This window comes from Macaca fascicularis, chromosome 1, assembly GCF_037993035.2.
Source record: "Macaca fascicularis isolate 582-1 chromosome 1, T2T-MFA8v1.1".
Lineage (NCBI taxonomy): Eukaryota > Metazoa > Chordata > Mammalia > Primates > Cercopithecidae > Macaca > Macaca fascicularis.
The window spans coordinates 186,315,891-186,338,758 of NC_088375.1; the positions used below are offsets into that span (position 1 = coordinate 186,315,891).

The window sequence follows — 22,868 nt, forward strand, 5'->3', positions numbered from 1 at the left end:
TTCAAAAAATCTTCATTGATGACAGTTAAAGTTAGCTGCCCCTTTATTCATATTTCAGTATGGCAAAGGGCTTGGAGTAGATAGCGGTGGCATTTGCACATTATTTTCACTCAGGATGATAGATGTAGTAAGTTCTTGCTAGAAGAAAATGAGTGATTCTAATGTTAAACATTACCTATTTTAACTATAACTTGAGGAAGGTTAGGTAATTTTAAAATAATACAATGGCAATTTAGTTTTGAATTTCCCTATACAAATTATCGTTTTATTGGTATACTCTCTGGGGCAGGCATGACAGATAAGGTTTTTTAACTTTCACTAAAGCAGAACACCTTTGATTTGAGTGTATTTTCTAAATATCTAGATTAGTCTCTAAAGGAAAATAAAATGTCTAAGGCATACTACTAGGAACAAAAACATTTTATTCTTTTCAACACTCAGTACCGCATCTTTAAATATAAGACATTCTCTGAAATGGCTTTTTCTAGGTCACTAAGCAGTATACTTGTAGGGTGTTTATACAATCTATTGAAATCAATAAACAATTTAAACCAATATAAATGTAGATTGTATGTTCCAGGCAAAATTGGAAGTTTTGCGTGGGCGCTGTATGACAGAACATACAGTTATAGGAGTTTATCTGTGTAAATATTTATTGAAATTAAATAAGTTTTCTCTAAGATTGTAGTAAAATGCTGACTCCTTAATCGTGTATATAAACAGATTTTTAGAAACTTTCCCAATGGCTTTATCAAATGAATTTCTTTATGTATAGTGAAGGTGGGTTTTGCTTTGTGCCCATTTAAGAAATTCCTCCAGTGAAGTTAGCACAACATAAAATGGTTTCAATTTTGGTTATAAGTGTTATATTTCAGAAGTTGTTTCCTTCTCAATGTGTAAATATTAATATTATAATTTAAAATTTGTGTGAAGTTTTGAGTTATTACTAAAATTAGACCAAGAAATACTAGCAAATCTACTGAAAAAGGAGCTGATACTCTTTTGAATCATGCTTAAAGTTTTGACTTTTATAAATGAAATTAGATTGGCAAGCAGGCATTCCTTATCCCACAGCACAGACTAGTGGATCCTCTAATAGTATCATTGAAGAGATCCAGTGGATCCTCACAGCTGAATAGTTGGATCTCAGATTTCCAAGATGTGCTATATATATTGCAAATAACAAAGTCTGCTAATTTATTTTTCATAGGTGCAATAGAACTTGCTTTTGCATATACAGGAGATTAAAATTTAGATAATTGATTATTCATTATTTATTGCATTTTTAAGTAGATTATATAAAACATTTATCCTGTTTAGTGGTTTATACTTTGTATAAACATATGATATTTTAGCTTTTAAGAACAAACTGGACTCATGCCTATAATCCCAGCACTTTGGGAGGCCAAAGCGGGCGGATCACGAGATCAGGAGTTTGAAACCAGCCTGACCAACGTGGTGAAACCTGTCTCTACTAAAAATACAAAAATTAGTCAGATGTAGTGGCGGGCAATCCCAGATACTCAGGAGGCTGAGGCGGGAGAATTGCTTGAACCTGGGAGGCGGAGGTTGCAGTGAGCCGAGATTGCGCCATTGCACTCCAGCATGGGTGACAGAGCAAGACTCCATCTCAAAAAAAAAAAAAAAAAAGGACAAACTGGGAAGAAAAAAAGGCAAAGATTTAAGCAACATAGCAACATTTTACCTATTTCATTATTATATGAAATAAAGTCATTTATCTATACTAGTGTCAGTTGTGAATTTGAGAAGGGCATAGGAAAAAGAAAGGGATGCTTTGTTTCTTCTTTCACATCTTTAATTTCAACCCCCAGACTCTAATAATAAAGTCATATTTTTCAGTTTTTTAGATACATTTATTCATAGCTGAGACTAGAGAGATGATATCATCTGGGTTGAAAAGAAACCATTTAACTTCTATGTTGCTCTGCATTCTGAAAAAATAAGCATGATTAAATTGTAAATATTTTTATCTATTATGTACATTTTGTTTCATTTCATAAAATTAGGTATTTTTTTCTCAACAGAAAGGAATTTTTTCACATAGCTTGAGGGTCTGATTACTAGAGAATAGGAAGGATATGTAAAGGCATTGTACATAGAATTACTGTTTTAATATGAAAATCTGTATCTTTAATTAAAGCTCCAGATAATTACGTGTGGAAATCATTAAAATGGTCAGATATGTAGGTACGTTCTCCCAAATGTATGCCAACCTTTATTCAGACTATTTGGTGAGCATATGGTGAAAACTTGATAGTATAGCATAGAATCAGTACCTGATTTTAGTAATAAAAATAAAACTTATTTTATGCCTACAGGTTTCATTCTGACTGGTGTTCACCTTCAAACTGCGATGAGATCCATGACCGGGTAAAAAATGTCTTGAAATCACATCAGGCTCATCAAAGACATTTATATGTTAGTTTCTAAAATTTTCTTTCGAAGGCTATTTATAATAGGTCAAGAAAACCACCAAAGATGCCTAAAGCTTATAAAATTTAGTCACCCGAAAGAAAAAAAGAAAGAAAGCTCCATTTGATGGAAATCAGTGGTTTTGCCCAAGGCAACATATCTAAATTCCTGCTTTACCTAAATCATTATGCAAAATGTTTGAAATAGACCATCTGAACTATGAACAGTGTTAGTGATAATTATCTTATAAAGTTTCAGTACATAGTGACTTGATGATAATTATTTCACAGCCTTCAAAATATGAGAACTCTTGTTTCATGGTTCAGTATAAAGCAATTTCATCTGCTACAGATATAGTTAATTCTAAATGGTAGCATGAGGGGGTAGTGAGAGGTACGTATTTTGAAGAAACTTCTCAGTTAATTTGTATGTTAATTGAATAAAAGAGGAAAAGAGCAGGACAGGTTTGTCAGGTTTAATATTACAAAAAAATCTATATGAGGATATTTTCTGAGAAAAAGCAAATAAGCATTCATATAAATAACAGCTGGGAAATAATGACTACTTTTTTGTGTGTTTGATCTCTTGTTTCATTCATTAGTTTAAAAAGCAATCATTTATCATCAATGTGTGTTGGACACTAAGATTAGTCTTGGGGGATATAAGGGGTTTATATGACCTTGGGATCAGTTTTTACAGTTTTAAGTTTCTATATACATGCTGTTTTTAAAATTAAACTTCTCTTCAAAGTATAGAAAAAAACACATAGAAAATGTACAAATAGTAAGTAACAGCTTGATAAATTATAAAATTAACAGTCTCATGTAAACTACCTACCAGATCAAGAAATAAAGCAATTCTGCAGAAGCCCCTCTTGTTCCTGCCAGCTACTGCCATTCCAAGTGTAAACATTATCAAACTTCTAACAAAGTTATTTATCTTCTAGTAGCAAGATATAATATTGCATGTTTTGAACTTTATATAAATGATATCCTACAGTGTCTACTTTTTTATTCTTGTTTCTCTTTGGTTTTTCAATTCAAGCATTTTTGAAATTTAGACATCTTGTTTTACATGGCAGTGTAGCAGTAGTTCATTCTTGTTGCCATAAATAAAATGTAATCATACAATACATTTCATTGTATGAAAATGCTACCATTTATTCATTCCTCCATTGCTGGGCATTTAGTTTGTTTGGGGTTTGGGCTGTTACAGAGCTGCTGTAAGCAGTATGCACATGTCCTTGGGTGACATTGCACATGGTTTTAACAGTTACACTCCCACTACCAGTGTGGGAGAGTTCTACTTGTTTCATATCCTCCCTACTCCTTTGATTGATTGTGTGTGTGTGTGTGTGTGTGTGTCTGTGCTTCTATGTGTTCTCATTTGGCATTTTGATAAGTGAAAAGTAATTTATCATATAATGGTTTTAATTTTTTGTGTCCCGTGACGAGTGGATATTCTTATTGTCCATTTGGATATCCTCTTTTGTGTTCACGTCGTTTGTTCATTTTTCTACTGGATTGTCTGTCTTTCATTTTTAGGTAAGATTTCCATGCAGATGCTTCATATGAGTTCTTATATATATGTTTTGTGATTTTCTTTTCCCACTCTGTGCCTTATCTTTTCACTCTTAATAGTATCTTTTGATTAAAAGTAGTTATTAATTCTAATGAATACAGTTTATCATTTTTCCTTTTTGATTAGCATCTTTATAGTTTTTGTCTACTTTACGACTTTCTCGTATGTCTGCTAAAGGTCATTTTTCTTTAACATTTAAATATATGAACCATTTAGAATTATTTTTTTCCACATAGTGGTAGCTAGGGGTCACATTTCAAGAAAGGTTCAAGTCTCGTTATTATAGATTTGTCTGTTTTACTTTCTGGTTCCCTTAATTTTGTTTTATATATTTTGAAACTATGTCATTGGATGGATTATGGAACTTTAATTATGAAATGTCCCTCTATATCTCTAGTAATATTCCTTGTTTCACAGTGTATTTTATCTGATATTAGTATAGCTATAGCAGCTTTTTTGTCTAGTATATGCATGGTATATATTTTTCAAGTCTTTGGTTTATGTCATTATATGTAAAGGATGTATCTTGTAAGTACCGTGTGAACTTTTTTTTTCAAGAATGAAAATCGAGTATTTTTATGTAGGTTGTTTTGTCTTTTGTTTGGATTAATCAAAATTTTAAACAATTTATTTTCTTTTGTATTAACTCATGGTTCTTTTTAAACTATTTTGTTATTGTTTGCCTTATTTCAACATACATACATGACAAATTATTTTTTATGACTTTTCCAATAATATGGGAACATGAAAACATTTAACTGTTTTTAATCTGATTTCTTTTTTGCTTATCTGTTATCACACATTTTAATTCTACATGTATAAAACACAAGAAATTATTTGTGTTCATCTAGTAACATTTATTTTAATCACATATTATTATTCATTCTTTCTTGCAATTCACTGTTTCCATTTGGGTTCTAGAATTGTTTTCCTTCTAACATGAAGAACTCTCTTTAATGCTTCTTTTTATGTCAGACTCCTGGATAAGAATTCTGATTTTTCTTGAAAGCATCTTGGTTCTATTTATGCACAATAGTTTTTCTGGATGTAGAATTCTAGGTTAATAGTCATTTTTTTTTTATTTTTTGGCATTTAAAAGAAGCTAATCCATTGTCTTCTGGCTGCTTCTGTATCTGTTGAAAAGTCAGCTATTACTTGTTTGCAATAATACGGCTTTCCCCCTTCTGTTGCATGTAAGATGTGCTATTTGCATTGTGTTTAGTAGTTTTCCTATGATCTATCTAAATGTGGTTTTACTGAATTAATATCCATTCAGTATGCAGAACTCATGTCTTTCATCTGTTTTGGAAAACTCTTAGCCATTCTTTCTTTAAACATTGCTTCCGTCCCAATATCTCTTTGCTATTTTTCTAGAACTTCAAATTACACTTACATAAAAATCTTTAAAATGTGTCTCATACGTATCTTATGCCTATATTCGTATTTTTCGTTATTTTTTCTCTCCAGTTTGGATATTTACTTTTAAACTGTTCTTTGCTAATTCTGTATTCTGCCATATTTGCATTAATGTTAAAACTGATGAAATTTTGATTTTGAACTTTTGATGAAAGCTTTTCATGAGGTTTTGATGTTGAAACTTTGATTGATGAAATGGGCCAAATCCTGGAGAAACGCAAATTACTATGATATGGTTTGGCTGTGTGCCCACCCACATCTCATCTTGAATTTCCATGTGTTGTGGGAGGGACCCTGCGGGAGGTAATTGAATCATGGGGGCAAGTCTTTCCTGTAGCTGTTCTCGTGATAGTGAATAAGTCTTATGAGGTCTGATGGTTTTTAAAAGAGGAGTTCCTCTGCACAAGCTCTCTCTTTGCCTGCTGCTATCCATGTAAGATGTGACTTGCTCCCTATTGCCTTTAACCATGATTGTGAGACTTCCCCAGCCATGTGGAACCGTAAGTCCAATTATACCTCTTTCTTTTGTAAATTGCCCATTCTGGGGTATGTCTTTATCGGCAACATGAAAATGGACTAATACAATAATTAACTGAAAATGAAATATTAGTGGTTGTACATCTATTAAATAAATTGAATTCGTAGTTAAGAACTTTTTCAAGGAGAGAGGCCTAGATGGTTTCTCTGGTTAATCCAAACAAAATTTGAGGAGAACACAATACCAGTCTTGCACATCCCTGAAAATAGAAGAAGGAAAACTCCCCGGGTCATTTTATAAAGTCAGTATTTACTGTAATGCTATAACCAGACAACAACATTGCAAGAAAAGAAAAATGCAGATCAATGACCCTCATGAATATATATACAAAAATTCCCAAAAACATAGTAGCAAATTAAATCCATCTGTATGTAAAAATGAAAATACATCACAATTAAATGGACTTATTGCAGAAATGCAGTGTAAATTTATCCTATTAACTGATTAAGAAAAAGCATATTTCTTGTATGTAGTTTCAGCAGACACAGAAAAAGCATTCAATAAAATTAAACACCATTCATGATAAAAACTCTTAGTAAAGTGGGGGTAGAAGTGAACTTCCTTTGAGCATCTATTGGAAACCTATAGCTAACATTATACTCACTGGTGAAAGACTGATTGCTTTTTCTCAAAGTTCAGAAAGAAAACATTGTTTTCTTTAGCATCATACTGAAAATCTTAGGCAATGTAATAAGGCAAGTAAAATAAAAGTCATAAAGACTAGAAAGGAAGAAACATAACTGTATTTGCAGAAGATATGATTATTCATAGTAAATAAATAAACAAACTCTAAAGGATCTACAGAAAAGCTCATAGAAATAGTGAATTGAGCATGGTCACAGAAAGAAGGAACCTCAGTTTTTTTCTATATACCAGCAATGAGCAATTGAAATTTTAAGTTAGAAGATCTATGCCATTTATAATAGGAGCAGTAATTTAAGTGCTTAGCTAAAATTCTAACAATATGTGTAGGATCTGTATGCTGAGAACTAGAAAACACTATTGAAAGAAATCAAGGAAGACAGAAGTAAGTAGAGTTGACATAACATGTTCATGGATGGGAGGATTCAATATTTGAATCTCAATTTGATATCTAGATTTTATGCAATCTTAATCAAAATTCCAGCACATGTTTTTAGTAGATATTGACAAGCTTATTCAACAACTTGTATGAAAGGCAGAGAAACTTAAAAAATCAAAACGGTCTCAAAACGAATGAAGCTGGAGGACTCACTGCCTAATTTTAAGATTTTTACAGTAAAGCACAGTAATGAAGATTGTGTTATATTGAGTAAAGTATGGACACATATATCGAAGGAATAGAATAGAGATTCCAGAAAGAGACCCATGTAAATACTGTCAACTGATTTTGACAAAAGTGTAAAGCCAATTAAATGATGACTTTGTTTTTGTTATCTTTTGAACAAATGGTTCTGGATTTTTTTTTAAAAGCCCCTTGGCATGTAATTCAAAATAGATCATAGACCTTGCATGTAAAACTATAAAACTTCTAGAGGAAAACGTAATAGAAAATCTGTGTAATTTAAGTTTGGCAATGAGTTTTTATATAGATAGCAAGCACAACATCCATAAAGTTAAAAAAATTGACAAACTGGATTTTATTTGCTCTGTGAAAGTCACTATTAAGAGAAAAAAAAGGCCACAAGTTGGATGAAAATACTTTAAAATCACATATATGAGTTAGGACTTGTATCCAGAGTTAGGAAAAAAAGAAAAAAAAAAAAAAGAAAAACACAAAACAACAATCCAGACTTAACAAAAAGAAAATAAATAACCAAATTAAATAATGGGCAAAAGATCTGAACAGGCATTTCACCAAAAGAACACATTAAAACATGCTGAAGTCATAATGGAAATGCAAATTAAAACCATAATGAGATACCACTATACACCTATTAGAATCATTAAATAAAAACAACAAGAAAATTATGCTGACAAGGATATGGAGCAACAGGAATTTCCATTTAATGCTGGTGGGAATACCAATGGTATAGCCACTATATAAGACAGTTTTAAATAAAATGAAACATGTACTTATCATATGACCTGGCAATCCTACTCCTAGGTCTTTATCCAAATGCACTGAAAATTTATATTCACCCGAAAATCTGTACACAAATATTTATAGAAACTTTATGGTTGCCAAAAACTGGAGGCAACAAAGATGCCCTTTATTGGTGATGGTGAACAAACCTATGTATGTCTATCTTCAATGGAATACTACTCAACAATAAAAAAGAATGATCTATTAATTCACAGAACGTGATGAATCTTAAATACGGCTTGTTGAGTGAAAGAAGCCAGATCCCCAAAGCTACATGTATGATTTTATTTATATGACATTATTGAAGTAACAAAATTTGTAAGGAGGGAGACAGGAGATGTTGGCTACAAGAGAGACCAGCCTGACAGGGAAATCTTCAGGTTTAAGGAACTGTTCCGATTGGTATGGGAGTGATCAATACATAACTTTAAGCATTTGTCAAAACTCATAGATATATACATCAGAGTTAACTTTACTATATGAAAATTAAAAGAAAAAAGCATGATGTTGTGTCATCCAAGGATGTAATGATTATCATAATTAATGAATATAACAATATTAAAATGTAAGACATGCTTAAATTAACTGACCTAAATAACTTTGGAATATGATGTTTTAAATGCATATATGGTAAGGCTAAGACAAAAAGCACAACATAGTCACTATATTCTAGGTCAGGGGTCAGCACACTTTTTCTGTAGACAGTAAGATGTTAAATACTTTTTACTTTTTGGGTCGTAGGATCCCTGTGACAACTACTCAGCTGTATGGTTGTAGCAAGAAAGCAATCGTATGCAGTATGTAAGCAAATGAGCATTTCCGTGTACCAAAAAACTATCATTGTGCACTAAAATGTGAATTCCATGTAATTTTCACATGAATTTTCATAAAATATTCTATTTTTATAGTCATTTACAAATGTAAATACAATTCTTAGCTCTTATATCATACTAAATAGTCAGTGCCAATAGTTTGATAACCCCTGCTCTAGTAGATAAATGTGTTTCATACAGGATTAGCAATTCTGAAAATATTTTACACTTGTATTAGAGTTGAACCAATAAGTAAATAAACTGTAGATAAAGACAGTAGATTTCTCATTGTCCGAAAAATAATTTACAAAGAAACCAGGAGGATGAAGGCTAAAATGAACTCTGTGATGTTGGGTTAGAGTTTGAGATAAGTTTTAATTCATGTTTATTTTAAAATATATACAAATAGATTGATTCAGAAATAAATAAATAGATATGAAAGTATACCTGAGTTAGTATACATACATATTTCCTAGCTCTGCCTTCAGAAGGGCAGAAGCAGTGTCAATAGCAATGAGCACATCCAGATCCCAGATCTTGGTTTCTAAAAAACCTTTTTCCAGTAAAAGTTGCTAGGACTCTTGTAACAGTGACTAATTCTGGGGCTGGGGTAGGGGAAATACAGGATTAACATGGAGCATCTTGTAGGGCAGAAAGTGAAGAATTGCTCAAAAAAGGTGATGGAGAGGGAGAGGGGGCATGTCAACAGGACACAGAAGCCAATCTAAATGAGCCTCTAGTGGTCAGTATTGGAATAATATTATACAAAGCAGTAGAATTGGATTATAATTCAAAGAATAAAATAAATATCCAAGAGTCCATACTGATGTAAGTGAAACAATGAATAACTGATAGGGGGAATGGATAAATCTCCATTACAGAATTCTAAATAAATGATTATGAATAATGTACCCCCTACAGGAAGTGGAGCTTACTTTCTTTCCCCTTGAGTGAGTACTGGAGTGACACTGGACTTAGTGACTTGCTTCTAATGAGTAGTGCATGGAAAGGACAAATAGTAACTTAGTTAGAGAAATTGTGATAACCCAATAGGTTCTTGTTGCCCACTGCCCACAAAAGCTAGTACACTGAGAAAAACAGGAGTTGCAGTAGAGAAAGTATTTAATAACAGGGCCAGTCAAGTGAGGAGATGGGAGATATTTCCCACATCTGCCCCTCTGAGAATTCAGAGGCTCAGGTTTTTAAGATTGCTATGGTGATTGGGGAGCTGGAGAACTGAGGCAATTGATTAGCTAGGGTTGAAGTCACAGGAGTGTTGAGACTATCTTCCTGCAGCTGAGTTGGTTCCAGGGAGGAGTTGCAGGATGAATTGAGTCAGTTCCTCGGTGTGGATCACAAGTCCTGGTGGCATCTCTTGGTCTGCCAAAATGCTAAATCTGAAAAATACTTCAGAGTTCTTTAGGTTTCACAGTAGTGATGTTATGTACAGGAGCAGTTGGAAAAGCTATAAATTTTAAAACCTCCAGTTACATGACTCTGGGACAGTAAGCACTACAGAAAAGCAAGCTAAGCAAGCAATTACAGGTTATTGTTTAACCATGCTTATTTTTTTAGCAAAGTTCAGACCCACCCTACCATAATTATAACCTTTTGGCCTTTGCTTTACAAAGGGCGATTTCAGACCCCTAACAAGGATGGGGGTTAGTTTCAGGAAGAGACTATTATCATCCTTACTTTAAATTTAAACTTTCAACTGAATTTAGTTGCTCCCATGATGAGCTTGCCCTATGTGTAGGGATGAACAGAGGCAGTAGCTTGTGAGGTTAGAAGCAAAATGGAGTAATATTAGCTTTCTCTCACTGTTAAAATTTTGCAAAGATGGTTTTAAAATGTGGAAGACACTACCTTAAAGAAGTGGTAAAGTTAACATCATCAGTGATTACTCAGGTTGATATCATATATCTTTTGATATCATGTGATGTGAGGGGTGTTTCTCTGTGATATTGTTCTGCCAAAGCCATAACTGTAGTCTAAATCTGAGAAAACTTCAGAGAAAATCAAATTGAAGGACTTTCTTCAAAGTACCCTTCTACATTGTCAGTCACACGTAACAAGGAAGGACTATGAATGAAACTTGTCACAGGTAGGATGGAGGAAACTAAGGAGAAATGATGACTAAATGTAATAGGATATTCTCTATTGGATCCTGGAACAGAACAAGTACCTTATTGGAAAGACTAGTGAAACCAAAATTAAGTTGTCACTTTATAGAATAGTACAGTACCATTGTTAATCTCTTAGTTTTGTCAGATGCACCATGGTTATATGTTACATTAAGAAAACCTCAGTGAAGGGTGAAGTTTCTGTGTGTAGGAACTCTCTATACTGTCTTTGCAACTTTTCTGTAAAGATAAATATTCCAAAGTAAAACAGTTACAAAGTTATTGAGTTCTTAATTTCAGTCCTTTGTACCTTTAACTGATTTGGTGTGATTCTAGGTCCCTTCCCTCTCAGAGTTACTGTATGTAATTCTTACTTCTCCAGCAAGACAGATAAAACTCCTTTCTGCCTTTCAGAGGCTTTCTGCTTAGCTTTTTGTCCCCGCACTGCATAGTCTCAGACATTCTGCAACTGTCTTGAGGGAACATTCAGCTCAGTTTTGCACCCATTGTATCTCAATGAATTTTAGTCTCTAGAGTCATTAATTTTGTCCTTCTAGCATAGTGAGACTGCCAGAAACCTGCTGGATTCTCTGGCCTGCAGCAGTGGACCTGTGGTTAAAAGAAGCATGGATACTTGACATTTTGTTCTGTACTCAGAATCCACAAATGCCTCCAGGAAAAAAAATAATAATAATGAAACAAAACAAAAAAACTCAGATGCAAACCATTAGCTCACCTCTCTGAAGGTACCTCCTCTCAGGAATCTTGGCACCACTAATAAATGTTGTTTAAGCAGCTTTCTAATGCCTTTACCACGAGAAAAAAATTTACATATGTAAGCAAACTACTTCCTATTCAGAAACACCACTTCTTTTTTTTTTTTTTTTTTAATTATACTTTATGTTCTAGGGTACATGTGCACAACGTGCAGGTTTGTTACATATGTATACATGTACCATGTTGGTGTGCTGCACCCATTAACTCGTCATTTACATTAGATATATCTTCTAATGCTATCCCTCCCCCTTCGCCCCACCCCGCAACAGGCCCTGGTGTGTGATGTTCCCCTTCCTGTCTCCAAGTGTTCCCATTGTTCAATTCCTACCTATCAGTGAGAACAAGTGATGTTTGGTTTTCTGTTCTTGTGATAGTTTCCTGAGAATGAAGGTTTCCAGCTGCATCCATGTCCCTACGAAGGACATAAACTCATCCTTTTTAATGGCTGCCTAATATTCCATGGTGTATATATGCCACATTTTCTTAATCCAGTCTATCATTGATGGACATTTGGGTTGGTTCCAAGTCTTTGCGATTGTGAATAATGCCGCAATAAACATACCTGTGCATGTGTCTTTATAGCAGCATGATTTATATTCCTTTGGGTATATACCCAGTAATGGGATGGCTGGGTCAAATGGTATTTCCAGTTCTAGATCCTTGAGAAATCTACACACTGTCTTCCACAATGGTTGAACTAGTTTACAGTCCCACCAACAGTGTAAAAGTGTTCCTATTTCTTCACATCCTCTCCAGCATCTGTTGTTTTGAGACTTTTTAATGATCACCCTTCTAACTGGTGTGAGATGGTATCTCGTTGTGGTTTTGATTTACATTTCTCTGATGGCGAGTGATGATGAGCATTTTTTCATGTGTCTGTTGACTGCATAAATGTCTTCTTTTGAGAAGTGTCTGTTCATAGGCTTTGCCCACTTTTGATGGGGTCGTTTGTTTTTTTCTTGTAAATTTGATTGAGTTCTTTGTAGGTTCTGGATATTAGCCCTTTGTCAGATGAGTAGATTGCAAAAATTTTCTCCCATTCTGTAGGTTGCCTGTTCATTCTGATGGTAGTTTCTTTTGCTGTGCGGAAGCTCTTTAGTTTAATTAGATCCCATTTGTCCATCATGGCTTTTGTTGCCATTGCTTTTGGTGTTTTAGACATGAAGTCCTTGCCCATGCCTATGTCCTGAATAGTATTGCCTAGGTTTTCTTCTAGGGTTTTTATGGTTTTAGGTCTAACATTTAAGTCTCTAATCCATCTTGAATTAATTTTTGTATAAGGTGTAAGGAAGGGATCCAGTTTTAGCTTTCTACTTATGGCTAGCCAGTTTTCCCAGCACCGTTTATTAAATAGGGAATCCTTTTTCCATTCTTTGTTTTTGTCAGGTTTGTTAAAGATCACATGGTTGTAGATGTGTGGTATTATTTCTGAGGGCTCTGTTCTGTTCCATTGGTCTATATCTCTGTTTTGGTACCAGTACCATGCTGTTTTGGTTACTGTAGCCTTGTAGTATAGTTTGAAGTCCGGTACTGTGATGCCTCCAGCTTTGTTATTTTGACTTAGGATTGTCTTGGCAATGCGGGCTCTTTTTTGGTTCCATATGAACTTTAAAGTAGTTTTTTCCAATTCTGTGAAGAAAGTCATTGGTAGCTTAATGGGGATGGCATTGAATCTAGGCACTGAATCATACCTTGGGCAGTATGGCCATTTTCACAATATTTATTCCTCCTATCCATGAGCATGGAATGTTCTTCCATTTGTTTGTGTCTTATTTCATTGAAGAGTGGTTTGTAGTTCTCCTTGAAGTGGTCCTTCACATCCCTTGTAAGTTGAATTCCTAGGTATTTTATTCTATTTGAAGCAATAGTGAATGGGAGTTCACTCATGATTTGGCTCTCTGTTTGTCTATTATTGGTGTATAAGAATGGTCGTGATTTTTGCACATTGATTTTTTATCCTGAGACTTTGCTGAAGTTGCTTATCAGCTTAAGGAGATTTGGGGCTGAGACAGTGGGGTTTTCTAAATATGCAATCATGTCATCTACAAACAGGGACAAATTGACTTCGTCTTTTCCTAATCGAATACCCTTTATTTCTTTCTCCTGCCTGATTGCCTTGGCCAGAACTCCAACACTATGTTGAATAGGAGTGGTGAGAGCGGGCATCCCTGTGTTGTGTCACTTTTCAAAGGGAATGCTTCCAGTTTTTGCCCATTCAGTATGATATTGACTATGGGTTTGTCATAAGTAGCTCTTATTATTTTGAGATATGTTCCATAAATACCTAGTTTATTGAGAGTTTTTAGCATGAAGGGCTGTTGAATTTTGTCAAAGGCCTTTTCTGCATCTATTGAGACAATCATGTGGTTTTTGTCTTTGGTTCTATTTATGTGCTGGATTACATTTATTGATTTGTGTATATTGAACCAGCCTTGCATCCCAGGGATGAAGCCCACTTGATCATGGTGGATGAGCTTTTTGATGTGCTGCTGGATTCGGTTTGCCAGTATTTTATTGAGGATTATTGCATCGATGTTCATCAGGGATATTGGTCTAAAATTCTCTTTCTTTGTTGTGTCTCTGCCAGGCTTTGGTATCAGGATGATGTTGGCCTCATAAAATGAGTTAGGGAGGATTCCCTCTTTTTCTATTGATTGGAATAGTTTCAGAAGGAATGGTACCAGCTCCTCCTTGTACTTCTGGTAGAATTCGGCTCTGTCTGATCCTGGAGTTTTTTTAGTTGGTAGGCTATTAATTATTGCCTCAATTTCAGAGCCTGTAATTGTTCTATTCAGGGATTCAACTTCTTCCTGGTTTAGTCTTGGGAGAGTGTATGTGTCCAGGAATTTATCCATTTCTTCTAAGTTTTCTAGTTTATTTGCGTAGAGGTGTTTATAGTATTCTCTGATGGTAGTTTGTATTTCTGTGGGGTCGGTGGTGATATCCCCTTCATCATTTTTTATTGCATCTATTTGATTCTTCTCTCTTTTCTTCTTTATTAGTCTTGCTAGCGGTCTATCATTTTTGTTGATCTTTTCAAAAAACCAGCTTCTGGATTCACTGATTTTTTGGAGGGTTTTTTTGTGTCTCTATCTTCTTCAGTTCTGCTCTGATCTTAGTTATTTTTTTGCCTTCTGCTAGCTTTTGAATGTGTTTGCTCTTGCTTCTCTTTTACTTGTGATGTTAGGGTGTCAATTTTGGATCTTTCCTGCTTTCTCTTGTGAGCATTTAGTGCTATAACTTTCCCTCTACACACTGCTTTAAATGTGTCCCAGAGATTCTGGTATGTTGTATCTTTGTTCTCATTAGTTTCAAAGAATATCTGTATTTCTGCCTTCATTTCGTTATGTACCCAGTAGTCATTCAGGAGCAGGTTGTTCAGTTTCCATGTAGTTGAGCAGTTTTGATTGAGTTTCTTAATCCTGAGTTCTAGTTTGATTGCACTGTGGTCTGAGAGACAGTTTGTTATAATTTCTGTTCTTTTACATTTGCTGAGGAGTGCTTTACTTCCAACTATGTGGTCAATTTTGAAATAAGTGTGATGTGGTGCTGAGAAGAATGTATATTCTGTTGATTTGGGGTGGAGAGTTCTGTAGATGTCTATTAGGTCTGCTTGCTGCAGAGCTGAGTTCAATTCCTGGATATCCTTGTTAACTTTCTTGTTGAGCTGTCTAATGTTGACAGTTGGATGTTAAAGTCTCCCTATTATTGTGTGGGAGTCTAAGTCTCTTTGTAAGTCTCTAAGGACTTGCTTTATGAATGTGGGTGCTCCTGTATTGGGTGCATATATATTTAGGATAGTTAGCTCTTCTTGTTGAATTGATCCCTTTACCATTATGTAATGGCCTTCTTTGTCTCTTTTGATCTTTGTTGGTTTAAAGTCTGTTTTATCAGAGACTAGAATTGCAACCCCTGCCTTTTTTTGTTTTCCATTTGCTTGGTAGATCTTCCTCCATCACTTTATTTTGAGCTTATGTGTGTCTCTGCATGTGAGATGGGTCTCCTGACTACAGCACACTGATGGCTCTTGACTCTTTATCCAATTTGCCAGTCTGTGTCTTTTGTTTGGAGCATTTAGCCAATTTATATTTAAGGTTAATATTGTTATGTGTGAATTTGATCCTGTCATTATGATGTTAGCTGGTTATTTTGCTCATTAGTTGATGCGGTTTCTTCCTGGCATTGATGGTCTTTACATTTTGGCATGTTTTTGCAGTGGCTGGTACTGGTCGTTCCTTTCCATGATTAGTGCTTCCTTCAGGAGCTCTTGTAGGGCAGGCCTGGTGGTGACAAAATCTCTTAGCATTTGCTTGTCTGTAAAGGATTTTATTTCTCCTTCACTTATGAAACTTAGTTTGGTTGGATAAGAAATTCTGGGTTGAAAATTTTCTTTAAGAATGTTGAATATTGGCCCCCACTCTCTTCTGGCTTGGAGAGTTTCTGCCGAGAGATCTGCTGTTAGTCTGATGGGCTTCCCTTTGTGGGTAACCCGAGCTTTCTCTCTGGCTGCGCTTAGCATTTTTTCCTTCATTTTAACATCGGTGAATCTGACAATTAGGTGTCTTGGGGTTGCTCTTCTTGAGGAGTATCTTTGTGGTGTTCTCTGTGTTTCCTGAGTTTGAATGTTGGCCTACCTTGCTAGGTTGGGGAAGTTCTGCTGGATAATAGCCTGCAGTGTTTTCCACCTTGGTTCCATTCTCCCCATCACTATCAGGTAGATCTCAGACTACTGTGCTAGTAATGAGGGAGGCTCCGTGGGCATGCGACCCTCCGAGCGAGGCACGGGATATAATTTCCTGGTGTGCCGTTTGCTAAGACCTTTGGTAAAGCACAGTATTAGGGTGGGAGTGACCCGATTTTCCAGGTGTTGTGTGTTATGGTTTCCCTTGGCTAGGAAAGGGAATTGCCTTCTCCCTTATGCTTCCCCGGTGAGGCAATGCCTTACCCTGCTTCGGCTCTCGCTTGGTGGGCTGCACCCACTGTCCTGCACCCACTGTCTGACATACCCCAGTGAGATGAACCTGGTACCTCAGTTGGAAATGCAGAAATCACTCATCTTCTGTGTCACTCATACTGGGAGCTGGAGGCTGGCGCTGTTCCTATTTGGCCATCTTGGAACTGCCCCAACACTACTTCTTTAATTACTTTAAGTTTTATGTTTCTGCTGGCTTGACTTTCTCGAATGGAAGATAGTAAACTTATTCATGTTGACTTACACTGGACACTAATGTCAGTGTTTTAAAATGTTTTATGTTAAAAGCAACCTGAGCACAAAACCTTATCTTTCTGACTATATTCATTCATATAGCATTTATTGAGAATTTTCACCCAGTATCTGCATGCTATGTACCTGGCACTGTGCAAAGCACTCAGGATATTTTCATGAAATCAGATTTTCTGCCCATAAGGATTTTTTTTTTGAGCTTTTTTTTTAGGTTTGGGGGATCTATATGCAGGTTTGTTATATAGGTAAACTCCTATCAAGGGGATTTGTTATACAGATTATTTTGTGACCTACATACTAGACCTAGTTCCCAATAGTTATTTTTTTCTGCCCATCTCCTTTCTCCCACTCTCCACCCCTAAGGTGGGTCCAGTATAAGGAGCTAACATAACCCAATGATTATTTAACAAGTAAATGAATATACAACAGTAAAAATGTGGTGCAATATATAATTAACAATAAGGAGCATAAGCAGGAATTGTTATTGTTTTTCCAGAGAAAAACTGCAGTTGATTACATAGGAATAATTATTTATTAAATGTTGCTATCAGCAGCTCACTGTGCATGTATTGCTCCATTTATCCCTTACTTTATCTTATAAAGTAAATACTGTTAAGAAGTAAGTACTGTTTTAAAGATAAGGAAACTGAGGCTCGGAAAAGTTAAATGACCTTTATAAAGTCACACAGCTATTTTAGATGATTGTATCTAGGATTTGAATCCCCATTAATACTCTTTGATCTTAACCATTCAGCTCTACAGAGATAAACACATGAAGTGCAACTTGATACACATAAGACCAATAACATGCCAAATATAAACATGTAAGCATATATAAACATGAGATCAATGGAAACAGATGTTCAGAAGTAGATAGAAATCAATAAACCTAATATACCAGAGATTGTGAGCTATATACTGAAATACATGTCCTGGAGACAAGTTAGAACAAAGTCCACATTGGCCCTACTTGACAAATACAGATAAAGGTATGCCATGTAAGTATGAACAGGTGTGAATTTTTTCTTCTTTTACTTCACAAAGAATTTATTTAAATATCAGTCACTTCAAGAACATTTAAAAAGTATTTTATGAATCATTAAATATTTGACTTGTAAAACATAGTATGTCAGAAGTTTGATAACCATTAGAAAATGAAGAGAACCTATCTTAAACTAATGGAAGTCAGTGATCGGGGAAGAAAGATTCTGATGAAAATAACACCCAAAGACAAATAAAGGAGCAAACACCCAACATATTGGTTTATACATTTATTCAAGAGAGTGTAAATCATGTAAAACCAGATCACTTTTAAACCCCAGGCTCTGGTACCTTAAGCAGAATTAAGAGTGTGTGTGACTTAATCCTATCAGCCTCCCTGTCTAGAAATGCATGTTTCTTTAAATAAAACTCATTGTGGACATTGTGAGGAACATCCACACAGTGTTTTCGTTGAGCCAGTCATGGAGAACCAGGGTGAGAAGTTTAGACTTTATCCTGAAATCAAAAAGTCCTGACTTCAGTTGCATTCAAGGTTTGGGTAGATACTGAGTACTGTGGCTAATAGAGAATGTGTACAGTTGTCTCTTGGTATCCATGGGGGATTGGTTCTGGGATCCCTCAATTCCCTTATTTAAATGGTATAGTACAATATAACATCTCTGGAGGGCAGGGCCACTGCTCAGCTCTAATTGTTTTCTGTGTATACTTTGAGGCACAGCGTTGGCAGGTTTTACTGATTTTTAGATAATTTATTGTCAACTAATTCAAACTAAAAATATAAAACACTTTGTGTACCAAACAAAGCACATATAGCAGAGACTTTCCTTTAAAACATGGAGAGCCTCTGAGATGTTAAAGTGTTTCATTAGTGTTTTGAGAAAATTAATTTGATAACATTAAGTGTTCAGCTTGGGGAAAGAGTAAGAATTTGAGATGAGATTTGCCAAAACAATATAATGGAAGAATACATCGGGAAGGGCATGCAATTTGCGAGAGTTTGTTATGGTTTATGTTTTAATATTTTGAAGTTGATTAATAAATTTAGCTAAAATTTATTGAATTGTGACTATATACTAGATACTGTAGTAAATGCTATTTTTTAAAGGCTCGGGAATCAATTATATGTGTGTATATATTTTTTTGTTCCCACCTTTAAGTTCAGGGGTACATGTGCAGGATGGTTTGTTACATAGGTAAACGTGTGCCATGGTGGTTTGCTGCACAGATCATCCCATCACCCAAGTATTAAGCCTAGTACCCATTAGTTATTCTTCCTGATCCTCTCCCTCCTCCCATCTCCCACCCTCCAGCAGTCCTCAGTGTGTGTTGTTCCCCTCCACGTGCCCATGTGTTTTCATCATTTAGCTCCCACTTAATAAGTGAGAACATGTGGTATTTGATTTTTCTGTTCCTGCATTAGCCAAGGATAATGGCCTCCAGCTCTACCCACGTTCCTGCAAAGGACATGATCGCCTTCCTTTTTATGGCTGCATAGTATTATTCCATGGTGCATATATACCACTTTTTTTTTTAATCCAGCCTATCGTTGATGGGCATTTAGGTTGTGGAATCAATTTCTGTACAAGTTTCTTACTACAGTTTTCTCATAGGTTTCTTGAGAGTACTATGGTTTTAGTATATGTAACATGCTTAGAATGATACTGTCATGAGGAGTGTTTAATAAATATTAGCTATTCAAAAAAAAAACTTGTCTGTGATTGTAAAATAGAAATTTTTATAAGTGAACAATTTGTCAATTTTTGCTTTTGTTGGAATTGCTTTTGGTGTCTTCATCATGAAAGTCTTTGCCCGTATCTATGTTATGAATGGTATTGCCTAGGTTGTCTTCCAGGGTTTTTATATTTTTGAGTTTTACATTTAAGTCTTTAATTCTTCTTGAGTTACTTTTTGTTTATGGTGTAAGGAGGTGATCCATTTTCAGCCTTCTACATTTGGCTTGCCAGTCGTCCCAGCACCATTTATTGAATAGCAAATCCCTTCCCCATTGCTTGTTTTTCTCAGGTGTGTCAAAAATCAGATAGTTGTAGGTGTGTGGCCTTATTTCTGGGTTCTCTGTTCTGTTCCATTGGTCTATGTGTCTGTTTTTGTACCAATACCATGCTATTTTGGTTAGTGTAGCCCTGTAATATAGTTTGAAGTTGTGTAGCATGTTGCCTCTGACTTTGTTCTTTTTGCTTAGGTTTGCCTTGGCTCTTCAGGCTCCTTTCTGGTTTAATATGAATTTTAAAAAACCTTTTTTTTCTATTTCTGTGAAGAATGTCAATAGTAGTTTAATAGGAATAGCATTGAATCTATAAATTGCTTTGGACAGTATGGCCATTTTAATGATACTGATTTTTCCTGTCCATGAGCATGGGATGTTTTTCCATTTGTTGGTGTCTTTTCTGATTTCTCTGAGCAGTGTTTTATAGTTCTCCTTGTAGAGATCTTTCACCTCTCTGGTTAGCTGTATTCCTAGATATTTTATTCTTTTTGTGGCAGTTGTAAGGGGTATTATGTCCCTGACTTGGCCCTCTGCTTGACTATTGTTGGTGTATAGGAATGCTAGTGATTTTTGAACATTGATTTTGTATCCCCTGAGATTTTGCTCAAGTTATTTTTATATTTAAGAAGGTTTGGGCTGAGATTATGGGATTTTCTCAATATAATATCATATAATCTGCAAACAGGGTTGGTTTGACTTCCTCTCTTCTATTTGCATTTCTTTCTCTTGCCTGATTGCTCTGTCCAGGATTTCCAGTACTATGTCGAATAATACTGGTGAGAGAGAGGGCATCTTGTCTTGTGCTATTTTCAAGGGAAATGCTTCTAGCTTTTGCCCATTCAGTATGATGTTGACTGTCGGTTTGTCATATATGGCTCTTATTATTTTGAGGTATGTTCCTTCAATGCTTAGTTTATTGAGAGTTTTAACAGGAAGAAATGTTGAATTCTATCAAAAGCCTTTTCTGCATCTATTGAGATAATCATGTGGTTTTTATCTTTAGTCCTGTCTATGTGATGAATCACATTTTTTGATTTGTGTAATGTTGAACCAACCTTGCACCTTAGGGATAAAGTCTACTTGAATGTGGTGGCTAAGGTTTTTGATGAGCTGCTGGATTCAGTTTTCCAGTATTTTGTTGAGGATTTTTGCCTTGTTGTTCATCAAGCATTGGCCTGAAGTTTTCTTTTTTTCTTGTATCTCTTCCAGGTTTTGATATCAGGATGAGGCTGTGGCCTCATAAAATGAGTTAGAGAGTAGTTCCTCATCCTCAAGTTTGTGGAATAGTTTTAGTAGGAATAGTACCATCTCTTCTTTGCACATCTGGTAGAATTAAGCTGTGAATCCATCTGGCCTGAGGTTTTTGTTGTTGTTGTTAGTAGGCTATTTATTACTTCTTCAGTTTCAGAACATGTCATTGGTCTGTTCGGGGATTCAGTTTCTTCCTGTTCAGTCTTGGAAGGGTGTTTGTATCTAAGAATTTATCTATTCTTTATTTTCAAGTTTATGTGCATAGAGGTGTTCATAATGTCTGTGGTTGTTTTTATTTCTGCGGGGTCAGTGGTAATATCCCCTTTGTTGTTTCTAGGATTATGTTTATTTGATGTCTCTTCTTTATTAGTCTAGCTAGCAGTCTATTTATTTTATTAATTTTTCAAAGAACCAGTTCCTGGATTTGTTAATCTTTTGAGTGGTTTTCCATGTCAATCACCTTCAATTCAGCTCTGATTTTGGTTATTTCTTGTCTTCTGCCTGCTTTGGGAATTGCTTGTTCTCGGTTCTCTACTTCTTTTAGTTGTGATGTTACATTGTTTTTAAATTTGAGATCTTTCAAACTTTTTGATGTGGGCATCTAGTTCTATAAATTTACCTATTAACACAACTACCTTAGCTGTGTCCCAGTGATTCTGATATGTTGCATCTTTGTTCTCATTAGTTTCAAAGAACTTCTTGATTTCTACTTTAATTTCATTGTTTACCCAAAAGTCATTCAGGAGCAGTTTGTTCAATTTCTATGTAATTGTATCTTTTTGAATGGGTTGTGCTGTGGTCTGAGAGATTGTTATGATTTCTGTTCTTTTGCATTTGCTGATGAGTGTTTTACTTCTGTTTATGTGATCAATTTTAGAGTATGTGCTAGGTGGTGATGAGAAGAATGTATATTCTGTTGTTTTTGGGTGTAGAGTTCTGTAGATATCTATCAGGTCCATTTGATCCAGAACTGAGTTCAGGTCCAGAATATCTTTGAGATTTTCTGTCTCGATCTAATATTGTCAGTGGGTCAAAGTCTCTTACTATTATTGTGTGGGAATCTAAGTCTCTTTGAAGGCCTCTAAGAACTTGCTTTATAAATCTGGGTGCTCCTGTGTTGGGTGCATGTGTATTTAGGATAGGTAGATCTTCTTGTTGAATTGGCCCCTTTACCATTATGTAGTGCCCTTCTTTGTCTTTTTTTATCTTTATTGGTTTAAAGTCTGTTTAGTTTGAAACTAGGATTGCAATCCTGATTTCTGTTTTCCATTTGCTTTGTAGATTTTTCTCCACCCCTTTATTTTAAGCCTATGACACTGCCTGTCTCTTGGGTCTCTTGAAGACAGCATACCAACAAGTCTTGGTTCTTTATCCAGCTTGCCAATCTGTGTTTTAATTGGGGCACTTAGCCCATTTAGATTTAAGTTTAGTGTTTATATGTGTGTATTTGATCCTGACATCATGATATTAGCTGCTTATTTTGCAGACTATGTGGTTCCTTTATAGAGTCACTGGTCTGTGTACTTCATTCAGTGTGTTTTTGTAACAGCTGGTAATTGTCTTTCCTTTCCATATTTAGTGCTTCCTCCAGGAGCTCTTGTAAGGCAGGTCTGGTAGTAATGAATACCCTCAGCACTTGCT

The 22,868-nt window shown here is 35.3% G+C and overlaps 1 protein-coding gene across 12 annotated transcripts in view; it reads left to right on the forward strand.

Annotated features, from left to right (window-relative positions):
• SPATA6 (spermatogenesis associated 6) overlaps positions 1–22,868 on the forward strand; it is a 173,595-nt gene that overhangs the window by 104,711 nt on the left and 46,016 nt on the right. For 4 of the 12 annotated variants that reach the window (XR_012420408.1, XR_012420410.1, XM_005543427.4 and 1 more), the window contains one exon: positions 2,340–2,439. The exons of 5 other annotated variants lie outside the window; for them this stretch is intronic. Coding sequence is in view for 4 of the 7 variants with exons in the window: in XM_005543427.4 (XP_005543484.1) it covers positions 2,340–2,439 (100 nt within the window). In the remaining 3 variants the exon portion in view is untranslated. The remainder of the gene's footprint in view (positions 1–2,339; positions 2,440–22,868) is intronic. 3 more of the 12 variants (XR_012420411.1, XM_005543428.4, XM_065522937.2) reach the window with 1 other exon arrangement.